We start from the raw sequence: 18,184 nt of genomic DNA, 5'->3' as shown, positions 1-18,184 counted from the left end.
AAAGGTTTTCCTAATTAAATTTGGTGTGTGTATATATATATATATATATAGTGATTAAAACATGATTTTAGTTGGAAATGAGATTTATAAGGTTACTAGAATGTTTTTTGGTGTGTTAGGGGAAAAAAATGGAGAAATAAATTTGGAAAGTTTAAAACAAAACATAAATTAACTTTTTTTTTATTGGACTAGGCGTTGGCTTGTCATTCTTGTTCTAGGCCCTTTTTTTAATGATCCATCACTTTTTTTTCTTTTCAATTTTAAAATAAATTCTCTTTCAATAAAAAAAGTAAATAATTTCTGAAAAGTATTAGACTGTCATTTTCAAATAAAATTAAATTTTTTTTTTCTAATGATGTTAATATTTATGAATAATTATATATGAATCAAATAATATATTATCTTATTTTTTCATATAGTCGTATAAAAGTAATTGAAATATATATTTTTTTATCCTTGGTTGAAAATTGCTTTACATATCTAGGTTTTATATGAAGAAACACACTTTTGAAAAAGAAAAGAAAAGAAAAGAAAAGAAAAGGCATTGTTTGACAAGGTAAAAAAGGAATACATGAATAACGAAAATGGAGTTGTCTAAAGAATTAAGTTGAGTTATACTCTCTTTTGATTATTATTTAGTAGCGAAATTATTAGTTAATCATTTAGGTTTTTAAAAAGTAAACACCCATATTAACTTAGAAATATTGAATCAGTGGTTATACATTTTTTTTAATATTTTAAATTCAAACTCGAACTCTAAAATTAAATTATTTTTTTTAAAATTATTTTTAAAATTAACATATCAAAACGATTTAAAATATAAAAATATTAAATTTTTTATAAATACAGTTTATACAGTATTTCCAAACAGAGACCACCTCCATGTATATAAAACTGCAGCTTCAGAATCATTCAGAAATAAAATTCATACTGCTAACATATCTTTTCACTTTTGCTCACGCATAAATCTATGGGCCCATGAAAACTCAATCTTACCTTGAAGGCTTGCAAAAATATTTGTTCCGACTCCTTAAAAAAAATTATTTAAAAAAAAAATTAAATTGAAAGGATTCTTTAAAAACTCAACCGTCAGACCCAACCCAAGTTCAATTTATAGGATTAACTTGAAAAAAAAAAAAAAAACAGAAAATAGATAATCACGTCTGACCAAACCAACCCAAGTTGATAACATTAACATATTGAAATGAGGTATTTGTTATCAATTACATAATCGACAAGAGAAAGAAAATAGAACCCGAGAACAAATGATTTAATAAACTTTTTTTTTAATGAAAAAAAAAATGCTGGAGGAGCATGCTGCTTAAGTACTTGTATATTTTGTATTTGGTTGAACAACAAATAGAGCTCTCCTTATCCCCATCTCTATCTCGTATTTATATGCAACCTACCAGAGCGAAAAAAGAATAAAAAAAGAAAAAAAAAAACGGGGGATTTTTTTAATGAAATGATTTGAATGCTATAAAACAATGGCCAGCAGCATTACCAGGAATCGTCACCGCCGTGTAACCCAGCAGAGAAAAACACTGGGACTGGTGACTACCCTCTACTCTTAAAACCTAATAAAAAACTTGGGATGCATAATACTCGCTCTCATTGAACACAGGTCTCAAGTCTTCCTTGCACATGAAGTCCAGAGGGAAAGAAACAAGATGCCCCCGCACCGACTTTAATCTCTCCAGCGGATCAGTGTTTTTTATGTCTCCATTTTGGTAAGACTCAAGCTTTTGAGGGGCTATCCCTAGATCGATGGTGGTATGGCCAAGCCTATCCTTCCAGAACGCAGTACTTTGTCTGAGCGCGGCTCTGCATGCGATTAGGGGCGGAAAGCAATTGGTTATGATCATTAGGCAGGGAAAGATGAGTGAAGAAGTATCATACCTGGTGTGTATAAGATCACTTGGCACACAAGAAAAGACATCCTGATAGATCATGGTATTTGTCTGTCAAATGAGAATCACCAATACGATGTTAGCTGGTAGACCAAATTCAAGGCAGATGCAAAAGCCCATCGGGAAAAACCTCGGGCAAAAGATGCATTGTTTATGCCGTTTAGCATATACGATATATAGAATATTTATACCCCTTGTATTTGGTTGATAAAAAAGCACAGGCAGATTATTTTGGAGCAAATTAAAGTTTTTATGCAGTAGAATATGCGCTATAACTTCATAACTATGCTCTTGTCCTTGCCTCGAACCTTTCAGGATGACACCCATGCCAAAAACATACCACACTCTCTCACCTAAGTTTAAAAATCGACCAAGAAAAGAGAGGGCCAGGGTAAGAGGTTCCACAGAGGTCATTGCTTAGTAAAAATTGTAATATAATGGAAACAGCATGTCTAACAACAATTCCAATGAGCATATAATAAGATTAAGGGAACAAACACCAGAAGCAAACGTGACAGTAATTTAGCCATTCAAAGCGCTCCATCTATATCAGCAGATGTAGGAAGCACTTTTTAATGTGAACACAGCCTCTTAACATGTTGATATGTCAGCTGAAAAGAAAATCCATGTAGAAGAAGAATTTTCCTTTATTAGCTTTTGTTTAAGAAATTAGAAACTTCATATGACAATGCCTAGGAACTCACACCCTATTAATGCAAGCTTTTCAACTCTGCCATCAACGCCTATGGGAAGTCCTCCAGATTCAGCATTTAACATACACAAACAATATACATTGGGTATTTGAATGCAGGAAGCAATTCCAAATTGTTCAACATTGAATTGAAGTTCGGAAAAAGAGAAAGTGCTGTATGAAGTAGTCTTCTAACATAAAATCATTTCTGTTCTCACCTTTGCAGTTGACATCCATCTGTCTTTGTAAGTCGACTCAATTACTGGGTCAATCACTTTATGGATCTGAAATTAAAAGAAAAAGGATGTGCTGTGTCAGATGGAAAGCAACAGTAGTCTATCAGTGACGTGACTTCATAATTGTGGACCAGTCAATATTTACACTAACCTCTTTGGCATGAAGACCAAGGTGTTCAGACCACAATGAAAGGCGGAGACTAAGAGTAAATTTTCCAGCCTTCCAGGGCTTCCCTCCCATTAATGAATCCACAAATTCCTTGTCTTCGATAAGTACCCCAATCTATTACAAAATTTTACCAAAGAAACAATGTAATAACATTCTTTAATCGTTGAAAGTTTTACAAGCCAGATGCTATTCTCATTCCCTTTAACCTGTAATCACTACTCATCATAGATCCAATTTTATCTTTGCAATTTTCCATGTCACAAACAACTGTATAAAGGCCTGGTTAGAGTTTACTTTGACAGATCGTCATTTCTTAATTGTATTAGGCATGCATTAACTTTGAGAATCAAAGTTTCAAACAGAAAACCATAAAGGAAAACCTGGAATAGAGCGATACCTCAGAATCTCGTGACCCAAGCAAACTCCTGTCATTAATATTAGCTGATCCAATCAAGGTTGCACGGTCATCAACTATCATTATTTTACTATGGACATACACCTGCAGACACAAGGAAAGATAAGCATTTTGTTCAATACAAAGAAACTCTGTACATAAAATCAATAGAGATTGAGGTGAAGGGCTATAAACAGCTTTTGTCAAAGGCTGGGGAGAAAACTAATAGACGAAGTAATAAACAGCATGAGATCTATGCATACCTGACTGGTGACCACTGGACCACCATTAAAAAGTTGGCCATAAGCTCTAAGGCCATAGAAAGAAATGTAATCTTGAGTTTTCGGACCAAGAAGATCATATAAGTTGTGCAATACTGAATTTTGTCCTCTGCAAATAGTTCGATATTGCCAATGCATTATGGCTCTGACAGATGCTGCACCACCATCATCTACACCACCCTGTGAGACTAAAACTTGAGCCAACAAAGACGAGAGGGAAAAAAAAAGGGAACACCCAAATTTCAAATTTCAAGTAATGAACAAAGAATTAGAACCTGGAATCCTGGAAGCAGTGGTATGACAATAATAACCCTGAAACACTTCTTTTCATTAAATGCTCGCATAATACGCCGATACAATGCTTCTAACACACGATTCTGTATAATGTCATCTCCTGAAAGACCTGATATGAAAAATTGATTCTGGGAAACCCAGCAATGCAGAAAAAGCCAGGCAAAACGAATAGCTTCAGACTTTTTACAATCAGCCTTAACATCAAAATATGAAACTTCCATGCTGATTAGAAAGACAGCAAAAATAAAGAACATCTACAGTTAATGAAATAAAATCTTTTACTCATTCACAAAACCACCTTTTAACCAAATTATTAAAAGCTTGAAGTAAATCATTCTTGATTCCTTAGACAAAATTAAAAACTCTTTACAATCATTCGAAAACCGCATCCTTGATTGCCCCTCCAAATTCATCATAGATGAAAAGCTATTCTTCTGTACAAAGATTCTTTCGTTTTCTCCCTAAGCAGCAATCACTTCATAACTTCCAAAAATCAATAAACTTCCCCTCAGTCAACCTCTAAAACTGACTGAATTCACTTCCTCTTGCCTAAAAACCACTCATACTATGCCACAGTATACAGTCTCTACTTTTCCTTTTCTTAGCCTTCCCAGGCCCAGGCTGATATTAGTGATATCTTTCAGGATGCACTCTTAGTAAATGTGAATGAGCAAGTTCATAGAGTAAGATAAGAGTATCTAAAATCAATTCCTGACTCTGACATAAACAAATAAAACTGGAATAGAGTGCCTTGGCCATAGCTTAGATGGTGAAGGGTGCTGCACACAGATGGGTAGTTCAATGATGGGATAGTCCCTGTGCAACCACCAACCCTCTACACTACCGGATAAAGCCTGAACACTTGTATTTATGTCTGATAAGAGTTTTTTCTTGCAATTTTGCCCTCTCTAAAAACCATTTCTTTAAATACTTGCTGCACCATTAGCATCGTGTCAAGCCTCCTTTGTCATTTCATGCCTTGAACCAAATTCATGCTGCTCTTCCTTGCCAGCGATGCGAGGGAGACAGAGACTGAGCCATATATATCGAGATGGTAATTTTACAAGCAGCTGTTCAATATGACTTAAAAAACTCACTAGGAGTCGATACAATCACGAGAGGAAAAAAACTGCAGAAAAACTCAAATTGAGTGTTTCAAAATATATTCCCACCGAGGAAACTATTTGAAATGATGTGGATATGCTTGTCCTTAAGTTACTTGTTCAAACGACAGTGGGTTCCATTCACAGAAGGATACAATAAATAATGGGTAACAGTTTATACCTCGATGTAGACAAAGTTCTCCGCTTTCTCGATAAGAGAACAATAAGCACAGTGAATGCTCTCTTCAATTTGGCTTGTTCCAGCAGACCACTGACTCACACTCCTTATAACCTGGAAAACGAAAGAAATCATTCATGACAGAGGATACAGATTAAGTTTTATAGATGATTTATAAACATAATAAGTATTGAATAATCATAGCAACGTTAATGGAAAAAAAAAATCAATTGTGCTGTCTTGTAGAATGTGAAATTGTCACAAATAGAAACATGAAACAAGGTTGGCACCATTTCAGATTTTCGCGGTTCTTCCCTTTTTTTTTCAATAAATGGACAGACCTTTCAGTTCCTCTAAAATTGCTTTGAATTAAGTAAATTAAAAATTTGAACAAAACACTCTCTAGGGCTAACTGAAAGACATGCAATGCTCAATCTTCACATAGATCATGAAAAGGTAAGAAATCCAGGCAAACCATGTTAAATATAATCTCCTGTTGGCATGGAGGACTGAGATCATCGGATGACTCAAGGTGGGTTTCTTACACTTGATTACAACTATAAGAATTGCATAAAATATCATGAGCAGTAACCCACCTGACAATGACAAGAAACACGAGAACCAACTTGCCCACTTTCATCCACAGAACCAATCTGATCAACCCTTTCTTGTGATTCCCACCATTCCAAGTCAGAAGTTTTGCTGCCAGGCTCTGCTGCTAAATCTGGAGACATTTTCACATGAAGATTCAAGGAATCGTGATCATCCACAAAGCTTGTCATTGGCATGTCTGGAACAACTGATTCAATTTTGGATTTCCGGAAAGCATTTGGGTGGCTTCTGCCAGGGGTAGACTCCAGCCCATTTCGTTTTGGGCCTACACCAGAGCCATCAGGCCCATCAGCTTCCTGAGGCAAAAGAAGAGGGATGTCTTGTAAAGATGAACTAGAGGAAAACGAATCCTGCCTTTTAATGCCTTCTACATTATCTTCAATATCTTTTCTTTCAACTTCCTTCTCTTTGTTTTGCCCCCTATAGTGTGGGATAACCATGTGCTGCTGGGGCATAAGTAGAGGAATTGCTTCCTCATATGGAGCTTTATTTCTCTGGAAAAAAGAAAAAAGCATATTCATGTTAAAATTAAAAGCTTTCCCCAACCTGCATCACAATCACCATACTAATTAGTGCTAAACTTTTGACCTTGGCATAGTTCCAACGCTGGACAAAGTGCCTAGCTACATCACGACAAGGCGGTCCCCAAAGAGCACAATGGACATCATGCCAAGGCATTCGAGGATATTTGCCACGATCCAGTTCATCTTTCATCATATCTTCCCATGAATTTGGTTCAGATTCCCTGGAAGATGAAGTGAAAATTCATTTCATAAATCCAGCAAATGCAAATTCTGCTTCAAATAAACTAAACTACTATGCCAATTGCACATCACACCAATCTATCATTTTTCAGATGACTTGTTGAGAAGTCTTTTATGCCTGACTTCTATGTATGGTAATGTGTTTGAAAGTGCCTTTCAATGGGCGTTGTGACTGAAAAAGGCATAAAATTGATAAATTTTTAATGATTTTAGATGGTTTTGACATCTTCAAAACCATTAAAGAGCATCTAAATGCACTTTTGCAAAATCACCTACACCGCATTACCAAAGAGGCACTTAACATTGCAAAAACAGGTTATTGCAGATTGTTGTAAGATTCCCTCTACTTCAAGAACATAGCATGAACACATTAAGTGGTTATCTATGATTGAGCATACGTTTGTTTATTAAATTCTAGTAATTATCTTTGATTGAGCATTGCATTTGTGTATGTTAAATTCCAGTGACTTCATTGTGTCAACTTGAAAAATCTTGTAACTTCATTTTACAGGATATAATCAGTTAATCAAGCAGCACAAACCACTGAAACAGCAACACCAGATACAAGATGAGATAAATAAAATGACCAAAGTAATGAATCATTTATGTATTTATCAATCTCTCAGAATATGTTCATTTAACATTCTAAGAAATCACATTTGAGTAGAGAAAAACAAATTATTTACCTTGGGTTATAATAATCCTTTCCTGGCCATTCTTGAGGAGGGCAGTCGCCCACTCTGTGTTCACATGTGTCATAACGGCCAAAGCACAGGTCCAGTCCTCCAATAAAGCAAACCTGGTGATCCACGATGACAAGCTTTTCATGGTGGGACCTAAACATAACCAAAATATATATCAGAAATTGAAAGGCCCATTCTGATGAAGATAACTCAAAATTTAGTTCTGCCCAACACTCTTAAAGCTTGTCCAATAATGCATACCAAAGGTAAACACCTGTTGAAAAGTGGTCAGGAGACCGCAGTACCCTCACATTCTCATGAATACTAAGAAGCTTTCTCTTGCTATACACACTATTTATTTTCAGAGCAAGAGCCACCTCTTTATAGAGAAGAATATATATCTGCAGTGAAAAATTTAGATTACACCACCGGTCATGCATATAAAACCAAAGCAGGTTGAAAGAAATCCTGCAAAGAAATCTTGATAAAACTCCATGTCACATACCACTTAAAGGCTTTCCCTAAGATTTTTATAACTTTATTTAAACTTGTAAATATACCTCAAGGTTCCTCGGTGCCTAAATTATATTAGGCAATTGCACCATTTAACCGGAAAACACGTATGCATGTGGGAAATAAATGTAGTGGAATGCAATGCTTGCAGAAGCTTTCTATATATACTACAAAAGTTAATGCCCCTATTTCCATAAAAGATAAGGCATCTAGAGAACATTTGTGCCCATAAAAAAGACTCATGGCCCATCCTCAATTTATCACCTTTAGTCATGCTTTAGAAAAGAAAAAAAAACAGCTTCAAAAGTTTAGTGCATATTATATTATAATTATTAATAAAACTAAATATCAAATCAATGTAATAAGTAAGAAGGCATTGAAGCAGGAAAGAACAATAAACAAACAATTTGCACCTGAATCCCTTGTTTAGCTTTGATTTCCAGCAAAGAATCAAGTCTAGAAGAGGCATGATCACGAAAAGGACGCCTTAGATAAAGTTCTGGGCACAGCCACCACCCACAAATAAATATCTGCAGAGAATTTACATCAATCCAAAAGATACTGTATAAATTAAATCGCAGAATAAATAACAATGAGGAGAGATGATTCAATGCACTGGAGCTGACCTCAGATTTAGCATCCTCAATTGATGAAGCAATAGCATCAAAAGCTGCCCTACCATCTATAAACCACTGAGCCTGACTACCATCGTCAGACAAACCCCTAGGAGGAGCAAAAGAGCCAAAGCGATGAGGATGACACCAGCCCTCAGGAGGCCTAAGTCCAGCATCATTAATTGCAGCAACCCAATCTTTAACTCTGGCACCACTTTTAGATCTCAAGTCTATGCTTCTGTTTCCACATGTGACCTTTGAAGTTTCCAATCATCTGTTAGTGAGTGAAATTATCTGATACAATTTCCTCATCACTAAATCATTAATAAACTTACAGTAATGAAGAGGAAAACCCATCACAAATTGAATATATACCACCTAATAACCTGTTGTATCTAAAGGCATCTAGCATGAATTCCCTCTATATTTCTTTGTTTGGTTGTTTACTACACATTTCCTAAAAATACAACCCATGTAATCAGTCAGACTCTGACATGCATGGAAGGATCATATCACTTTTGAAAATGTAATGGCTATCATCTAGTTTGCCTTGCCATCAACAACCAGCAATATGCTTTTAGCTTCTCAGATTACAATGTGCTTGTGTGCGTTTGCATGTGTAACTGATCCTTAATCAAGAAAAGCAGCTGACACCAAATCCAGGATATACCATCATCAGCAAAGTATTGGGATAGGGCTAGTACAAAATAACATCATCAAAATTTAAAGATGACTCAAGGTCAAATTGATTGTTTGTACAAAAGCACAATAAGGAAAATCCCACAGAAGAAATAAACTGCACACTGCTTACCTTAAAACTGTGCCGTAAGGGATTCCTATCCTTTATTTCTGCTGCTAATGACACTCGGCCTTCACCACTTCCATCTGAAGTAGGTAATACATCAAACACAATTATATCCAAAGGTTTGGTAGCAAAAGGATCAGCCAGAAGTGCCAAGAATCCTGGTTTCAAAACAGCCCACACCTGCAGAAAATCATAAAACATGGACAATGTTGTGTGATTCCTCTTGTTGTGGAACCTACAGAAAGTTAGAGCAGTCTCTTGTTGGTGTACTATCAAAAAGACCCCAACTAAACCACAAAAGTTGACATGCATCTCAAGGCTAAATCATTTCTGAAATAATCTTTTCCCTTGCCACTACTATTAATTTCCCTCTTTCAGCTTTATTACGACAAATCATATGCTCTATCTAATTTTTTGCAACAAATATCAAGTTTGAACTACAGCAGCAAGATGCAATAAATGAATTGTAATTTTGTGAATGCTGAATCTTAAAGGAATTAGATTCATAAAGTATAATACATGCGAGACGTAATGCATAATGTTCAATGCGGGCAAAATGAATTAAGGTTATCAAGTTATTTATCAAGCTTTTAGACAACTCAGCAGAATGATGTAGAAGGATCAGTCGTTTCACCTTGTCTTGTTCAGCAAAGTATTAGGACATGATAATGATTTTTTTATTAGTCACTTCTGCATATATTAACTGGCATATGTGGCACCCATATTACATTTGAGCTCCATGATAAATGCCCATGGATATAGAAAGTGTGCTTTTATACCAGCCTTCATATTTACCCAACAAACTTGACTTTCTTTTTTAAGAATTTCCTAATCAGAATATAGACCAAAAGTAATTCCAAACTGTCCAAATTGAGAACGGAGAAAACAAGGAAGTAACTAAACAAATGCATATGCTTGTGCAAACATTCATTTTATAGTGATAGGAGGTCTCATTTATGTGTTCTCAGAAGAAGATTCAATGTTAAAATACTCAAAATATCATTCAACAATGTCTCAATAAAACCAAATGCATTGATGAACCATAAACAGAAACCCTTCATTGTTGCACAACGGTGCACATACACAAAAATGACAAACGCATCTTCAAATCAAAGCCAGGTACAGACCTGGTCTAGGGACAAGATTGCATTACCTTCTGCCAGTTGTCATTACAGCAACTAAAGCAACAGCAAGCACATTTCCTGGAATCATCATTCTTCACTATTTGTGGTAGATGCTTCACCATAACATATTCTTCTTTCAGCTTAGGGCCATATTCTGGTAAGAAGGACAATTTCGAGACCTCCAAAAACTTGCAAACCTACAACAGAAATTGTCTATTGTAAAATGCAATCCCGATTAGCAATCAAGAAGCAGTAAACATTAAAAGAAAGAGAGTATTTTAAATTTTAAAACATTAGGTGTTAAAAACCCAAGACTTTGGAATTATGGGTTGAACTGGAAGCACCAGTAGTTCAAATTCTCTATGATAGGTTCACATGGTTCATCATCACACCACACAAACAGAGCAAGTTCCTGACTGCATAGATATCAATTGATTTGAGTGTAATGGTGTTTCTAAAGGTTGTACAGATGAATGGCAGCCTGACAATTCAAATGATGCATCACATAGAAATGAACTACAGGCTTGCTTATGATGAGTGCAAAGGACAATAAAGTAGCCGAACCCAACCAAAGGCAGCACAGGAGGAGAAGACATGTATTTGCTGATTAGGGCATACATTGAGCAAGTATGAAAATTGATGCTTCGATGAGATGCCTGGTGCATTGTTTTTAGCTCAAACTACTTGTAACCAATTTAAAAACAGCGTGGAGCTTAATTGATCATTGTCAGATTATAGAATATTAAAAAAATCCTCAAGTGACATGCAAGAGGAAAAAAGAAAGTTGCCTTCAATGTTTTTTCAGAAGTTTCCACATCTGATATATGTACACACACACACACACACACACACACATGCATGCATATATGTATCTAAGCACTAGAGACAAAGAAGAGGGCATGTAGGAACTAAGGTGAATATGCCGAGCAGGCCCTCGCTTTGGAGTTCAAAGTAATGGTAGCTAGTAGAGATGCTGGATTTATTTATCTAAAATTTACATTTTTCTGCAGTCATCACCATATGAAAATTAATCTATGTTATTCACTTTGTTAATTTGAAATAAAGTTTTCACTGTCCGCAAACAAATCATGGATATGTATTCCGAATAACACCAGCAACAAAATAAGACAGGTGCCGCAAACTTTTTTAAAAATATTAGAGTCCAAACATACCTCTCGGGAGTTAACAATATCCATGTTCCCTAAAAAGTGATTTAAATATTGTTGCATTGCAACCTTTGCTTCGTCTGACATCGAATGCTGCTTTCCCAATGCTGGACGAATAACTGGTAAGGCAGCACTTGATGGAACATCTCTGAACAGAAAAATCACCTGTAAGAACTATGAGAATTACTGTAGACAAGGACATAATTCATGTTTAATAATTATAAAAAGGTGTAGGTTGTAACCTGTTTTTGGCAATTTCATCATGATGCAATGGAACGGTCTCATCATCAGCATCATCATCATCATGCACCATGGGCGTATGTTCTCCTATTCCTAGATTTTGAAGCCATTCTTTAACCTTTAATATAATTTTTCAATGAAAACCACATCAAAACCACACCTTCGCATATAAAGTCATATTAACAACATAACAATCTCAAAGCATTCAGTTATACAAAAACTAAACCAGTGTGATCCATCACAAACAGAGACACACCTGCTCTTGCTTCTCCTGAATTTCCTCGAAAAACAATCGTTTCTTCAATGCAAAATGTAAATAAAACACTTGAGCCGCTTTCTTCAACAGTGTCCACTTGAACTAAATTCACCAAAATAAAATTACACGTTAAGAAACTTACATTTATACGCCCCTACTAATTCCAGGAAAAAAAAAAAAACAACTCTACTTAAATAATTCTCCACAAATTAGAGGATCCAATAATAATTAAATATTCTCCGCAAATTAGAGGATTCAATAATATATTTAAATATGTAATATATCTCAGGTTAATAGAATCTAGGCTTCAAATTTTACTTTTCAACTAGCTTTTATGATCATCCAAACACGGCCTAACATTCAAATTCAAATTGAATATTCAAAATTCAGAAACCCAAAAAACAAAATCGAGTCAAAATTTAGTTAACCGATCGCGTATCTGTACCTGTTTGTATTGAACTTCGATAGTGTAAGATAATTGAACAGGACTAATATCGCTGAGGTCGGGTCTAGAAACGGAGACGATAGTGCCTTTCGGTAATTCATCGAAAATCCGACAGGATTCCGGTGTCGAACCTTGACGGAAAGAGAAGAAGGACGATATTATTGATGATGATTGTGGTTGTAACGGCGTTGATGGCTCTGATTGCATTTTTACGTATCGGGGACCACCACCACCACCACCTCCGACACTTCCACCTCCCATTAATTGCTCTGATGATGCCATTGATTTTGACTTAATTTAAATTAGTAATTTTTCTTATATAAAAAAATGAGAACTGGCGACTTTTTTTTTTGTTTGTTTAGATCTGAGTTAAATTTTCTGGTTGAGAGAACGGCAGAGACGGTAGAAGGTTTGGAATGGTTGGTTTGGGGTTTAAATAAGTGAGAGAGGGCCATCGAGATTCGCGAACCCACGTGGTCAGATCTGGAAGCGTTCAAAAGGTGGGTTTTTTTGGGAACTGTGGGTTAACGGATTGTCCGAACAAGAACAGATGGCTCTTCTTGCACTTTATGAAGAAGCATATATATAAATGCTATTAATACGTGTTGAAACTTGCAAGCTGGGAGAAAAATTCGCTGGCAAATCGGTACCGACATGGTATGTTAGAATATTTTTGGTAATGCGGTGTGACATGATTTAAAAATAAAAAATAAAACAAAATTATTTTAATATTCTGAAATTAAAAATATTATTTTAATATATTTTGAAATAATAAACACTATTTTAACTATTGGTGAAAATAAACTAGAACATTAGGAATTTAAGTTAATTTTTAAAAAATATGATTGTGTTATTAATATGTTTATATATAAAAAATTTTAAAGGGAAATTATATCTAGTCTGATTTTTTTTTTAATTTATCTTTATGATTTGAAAAATTACATCTTTATATGTTTGATTAACTCAAGAATTAAAATAATATAAATAAATAAATTTATTCTTGAGTACCTGATCAGTATTTGAAAAAAGAACTATGTTTGTGGAACAGGGCTATTGTATATTGTGAAAAAGGATCAGGAGCTCACAAAAATGCTAACCGCCAACGGAGGAGAAATTTCTGCAGGAAAACACGATATGCAGTGGCGTAAATGAGAATAAAGACAGCATTACCACCTGCAAATATATCTAAGAAGATATATTCTGCTTGCCCAGCTGGAACAGGGCTGAATCCTCGCCTGCAAGTGGCGGAGGGGCAGAGGTACCACCGAATTCCTGGCCAGGCAACCAATGGCCTGTACAAATTCTAAACACAGGAACCCTACCCAACAATTCCTTGACTGTTACAGCAGCACAGTGAACGGCATAAGGATCTCCAGGTCCATTGCTGAAAAGAATTCTGTCTGGTTTTATCTTTAGAGTTTCTGATGGTGGCCGATTTGAAGGCACCATAGTGATTTTACAGCCATAAGATGCTACGCGTCTGAGTAAATCATGCTTGATCCCAAAATCATATGCAATGACCTTCAATCCAAGAGTAAGAATAAAAAACAGAGAGAGCAATTTATAAACAAAGATTTTCATTTTCATTCAATGCGTTCTCATTTATTCTATCTAATTAATTCTAAAGATTTCCTTTCTCCGGTTGCAATAGCTTAACTGGTCAAATCTTGAATTTACTCTTTAATGCTCACAAATTTAAGTTTAATCAGGCCTATTAGAAGCATACATGATCGTTAATTTCAGTATCCGTGAGATTAGTCGAGATATGCGCAAACTGACCTGAATACCCACGTTAATTTCAGTCCTTGTGGGATTAGTCGAGGTATGCGCAAGCTGACCCAAATACTCATATTAATTTTAGTATCTGTGGAATTAGTCAAGGTATACGCAAGCTGACTCGAACACCCACGTTAATAAAAAAAAATAAAAAAAAATTAGAAACAAATTACATTAATTTCATCAAAGCATTTTAAACTAAAAAAATGTAAAAAATCAATCACCATTTAAAAATAAAACTAAACCAAATAATAGTTAAAGAAACCAGTAACAAATAGAAACCGACTATATACAATTCAGCCGTGTCATTGTTCATTACCTCTTTTTCGTCACGCGTAAGCATGGCTATGCTCGTTGCTTTGAATCTATCCAAGACAATATGATGTAAATCCCTCCAATATTGTCGGGAGATGTAATTATTGTAACCATTTTTGTTGGCTGGGAAACCATTTAGGATATATGTGAACGTGAGAATACTTCAAGTCGACGATCGTTACCTGCATCTTTCGAACCAGGAATACATGTTTGTATATAAATAAATAAAAACTGTCAGGCAAATTAAGTATGTCTCTGGACATATATCATTTTCCAGTATAATTACTATTTTACTCTTAAAAAAATCAATGATTTTGTTGATAATTCAATATTTTCACAACATTTATTAGTTATTATCAAATTGATTAGAGATATGTATATATATTTTTATTTTTTTAAATACACTAGAATGACTAAATTATCATTAAAAGTAAAAAAAAAAACTCAGAATTAGCACATTGGTTTTTTTTTTTTACTTTTAAAAGCACAATAAAATAATTATATCACCTTCAAAAACAATTTTTTAAACTGGGGTATAAAGATTTTTTTTGTATTTTCATTATAGTTTTTTGTTATAATGAAGTTGAGTGAAAGTAATTTACATCCTTTTTGTTTGTTGAAAAGTAGCTTTCATGAAAAGTGGATTCTTGAAAAGTAAATTATGTTTTTGATATTTGACAATATTATAGAAAACGAGTTGGAAATATTTTCTAGTGTTTGATCATGCCATGAAAAATAAGCTAAAAAATAACTTTTTAAATTTTTTTCAAGTTTAGTAAAAGAATAAAAACTAAATCTAATATATGAAAAGGTTGAAAGAAGATTGAATTGAAAAAATAAATTTCAATCTCATAAATTATTTTAAATAAATATAAATAGCAATAAGAATAATATATACCAAATCTAACAAGTAAAAAAGTTGAAAAAAAATGAAATTGAAAAGAAGTTTCGATTTCATAAATTATGTCAAATAAAATAAATAACAATTAAAAAAATGAGAATCGAATATGATTGATAAAAAAATTTCAGTCACAAAAAATATAAGAGAAAACAAATAAGAATAAAAAAAATGAGAACTAAAGTTGATATAAAAATAAAATTATATCAAATTCTAACGGAAGAAATAAAAAAAAGGATTCAAAACAAAATATACAACAATAAAAAATTTAAGGACCAAATTTGATATATCAATAAATAACATGATATTTTTAAATTTTTTGCAACTTTTTTAAAGTACATTCCGCCTAAAATAAAATATTTTCTTGAAAACCAAGCTAATTTTTCTTTTAGCTGGAAAGTGTTTGATGTTAACCAATTTTCTTAATAGTACAAACATAAAAAATTTTGGAAAATGGTTGTGAGGAAACCACTTTCCATGAAATACATGGGGTGCTTTTCAATAAATATAAAATATTATTTTTTAAAAAATTTAGTTGGCAATTACAATGCCTCCATGCTATTCGAGCAGTGAGTGAGGAGGTGTTTGGAGACCAAAAGATAGCTTTCGAGGTGCTTGGTGGCCTTACCATCCATTGGCAGCGCGTGTGGCATACAAACCTTCAATTTGGCGTTAACGACCTTTTCTTTTTCCCTTCCTTTCTCTCTCCTTTTATTTTCATGCCTGAACCTTCAAATTTTTAAAGAAACCCTTCAATTTGGTTTTGTGTTCAGATTTGGTCAATGTTCTTTTGATTTCTATTTGTTTTGCTTTGAATTCTTTTTTCTTGATAGAATTTATTGTTTAATTTCATTCCTCGACATTTGATTTGATTTGATTTCATTCTTATGTCAAATTTAATCTTTATTCTTTTTATTGCTATTTATTTTACTTTAATAAATTTTTTAGATTTAAATATTTTTTTATTTCATCTTTCAACATTAAATTGATTGTAAATTAAGCTTTTTGGTTGAACTCGGGTCTAGAATTTTACGGATTGCAGGTTCAAAAAACTAACTCCGGTTTAAGAGATTCATCCGAATTTTCTTGTTTTTTTTATTTCTTTTCTTTATGCTTATGTTTTTTCAAGTTTATTCTTGAATATTTATTTATTTCTTAAATTTTATCTTTAATTTTTTTTATAACTCTTCAATTTATCCATATTTAATCCAACCAGAGGTCAATTAAAAATCAATCAAGGCCGACCGAGAAGAGAATAATAGAAAGAAAAAGAAAGACACATATTGTTACAATGTGTCATCATATTCTCACTTCACTCTTTAATTTTTTTTTTATTTTTACGATCTGATTCTTTGATAGTATGTTGTATTACATTTAAGTTAAGGCTAGGTAAAGGTTAAAAATAAAAAAACAATGTGACTTTTTTAAAACAAGATCACCGACTAGTTCGCTCTTGAATCATTAAGTCAAGCCATACTGTTTTGTTTTTGTATTTATTAATACATAAAGTAGTTGATTAATTTAATTTGATCATTAATTAATTATTTTATTCTTATTTTAAATATTTTATCATGTACAAGAAAAATAACATGCTTACACTTTTTTATACAATAATTGTGTTTTAATTGGATCCACATCAAAGACTTTGTTTGGAAACGCGATTGAAATTATATTTTTTTAAATTTTAATTTTATTTGTTAAAATTTATTATTTTTATATTTTCAGATCGTTTTAATGTGTTAATTTTAAAAATAAAAAAAATATTATTTTAATATATTTTTAAATAAAAAATACTTTAAACTAAAATAGAAGTTAAATAAACCGAATTACGAGCACGAGGCCACCGAATTACGAGCACGAGGCCTCGTTATGGATTAAAGATGAAGAGATGAATACATGATATATGTCGTCTTATTCCAACTAACTATTTTCTCCATAAAAATCAAAATTCCCCCATGAGTGGACAAGACCAGAGGAAAAGGGAGATGCCGTGTCGAAGAAGACAAGAATGAAAAGAGAGAGGGACCGGATCTAGCGTCGATGAGGATGGACGACTGATGTTGATGCTTATTTCGCAGGCAGATATGAGACGCACCGAGACTAGTGTGAGAAAAATCATGAGAGAAGACCTCCAAAGTCGAAGAAGTCATTTCGTCACAAGTTCTCTCCTTTCCCTCTAATTTTTTCCCTAATTTGTTCGAATCAGTGATTTTCTTTCGTTCTGTAAGGAATCTGCCTTTTTTTTTTTTAAAAAAAAAATATCATTTATGTATCATTGTTGAAGGAAATATAAATTCTATGGTTGACTGTGGGACTGATTTTGAATGCCATGTAGTTGTGGTTTTTACAGTCAAGAACTCTCATTTAATGGGGTTCCAATAATTGTTTGCTCATCATGTTTAATTATGAAGCTTTGAGCTTGAAAGTCATGTTAATGGGGACAATACTTTTTGTTGCTTTTTGACATCCAGGTTTACTTAGGGAAGTAACTGGTCTTTCTATTTGGCTAATTTGATTTGGCTTTGGATAGTCAATTGCTGGTATGACTACGTACGTTGTAGTTAGTTCTTTCTTGCTGGTGTTTCTTTTCCTGTTGTCCACACGATTTTCCCTTTTTAAGCTGTTGCTTGTTGGCATGGCCATATTGCTGGTATGACTACGTTGTAGCTAGTTCTTTCTTGCTGGTGTTTCTTTTCCTGTTTTCCACACGATTTTCC

General features: G+C 33.7%; 1 protein-coding gene across 3 annotated transcripts; it reads right to left on the bottom strand.

Annotated features, from left to right (window-relative positions):
• Positions 1 to 1,164: 1,164 nt before the first annotated feature.
• LOC133697258 (phospholipase D zeta 1) lies at positions 1,165 to 13,064 on the bottom strand. Of its 3 annotated transcripts, none has more exons than XR_009842849.1 (20): positions 12,479 to 13,064; positions 12,034 to 12,135; positions 11,780 to 11,895; positions 11,544 to 11,685; positions 10,401 to 10,568; positions 9,254 to 9,427; positions 8,455 to 8,697; positions 8,242 to 8,358; positions 7,577 to 7,716; positions 7,319 to 7,468; positions 6,457 to 6,613; positions 5,853 to 6,362; positions 5,260 to 5,370; positions 3,957 to 4,103; positions 3,664 to 3,861; positions 3,404 to 3,505; positions 2,989 to 3,120; positions 2,820 to 2,885; positions 1,505 to 1,961; positions 1,165 to 1,405 (listed from the first exon to the last, which is right to left on the bottom strand). XR_009842849.1 is itself a non-coding variant. In XM_062119718.1 (20 exons), exons 1-20 carry the CDS (start codon positions 12,758 to 12,760, stop codon positions 1,578 to 1,580), a joined length of 3,366 nt encoding a protein of 1,121 aa, XP_061975702.1. In that variant the 5' UTR covers positions 12,761 to 13,058; the 3' UTR covers positions 1,165 to 1,577. The 3 variants fall into 3 exon arrangements, 2 of the variants coding, with proteins under 2 accessions (XP_061975702.1, XP_061975701.1); XM_062119718.1 differs by having other exon boundaries at positions 1,165 to 1,824; positions 1,900 to 1,961; positions 12,479 to 13,058; XM_062119717.1 differs by having other exon boundaries at positions 1,165 to 1,961; positions 12,479 to 13,063.
• Between the last annotated feature and the right edge of the window lie 5,120 nt (positions 13,065 to 18,184).

Source organism: Populus nigra, chromosome 6 (assembly GCF_951802175.1).
Source record: "Populus nigra chromosome 6, ddPopNigr1.1, whole genome shotgun sequence".
Classification (NCBI taxonomy): Eukaryota; Viridiplantae; Streptophyta; class Magnoliopsida; order Malpighiales; family Salicaceae; genus Populus; species Populus nigra.
This window is presented reverse-complemented; position numbering and strand designations above follow the sequence as displayed.

Coding starts and splice junctions, on each gene's coding strand:
- LOC133697258 (XM_062119717.1), bottom strand. CDS start 12,760: ATGGCATCATCAGAGCAATTAATGGGAGGTGGAAGTGTCGGAGGTGGT. Junction 8,698..9,253: donor CCTTACGGCACAGTTTTAAG/GTAAGCAGTGTG, acceptor GAAACTTCAAAG/GTCACATGTGGAAACAGAAG. Junction 7,469..7,576: donor TCAACAGGTGTTTACCTTTG/GTATGCATTATT, acceptor GGTTATGTTTAG/GTCCCACCATGAAAAGCTTG.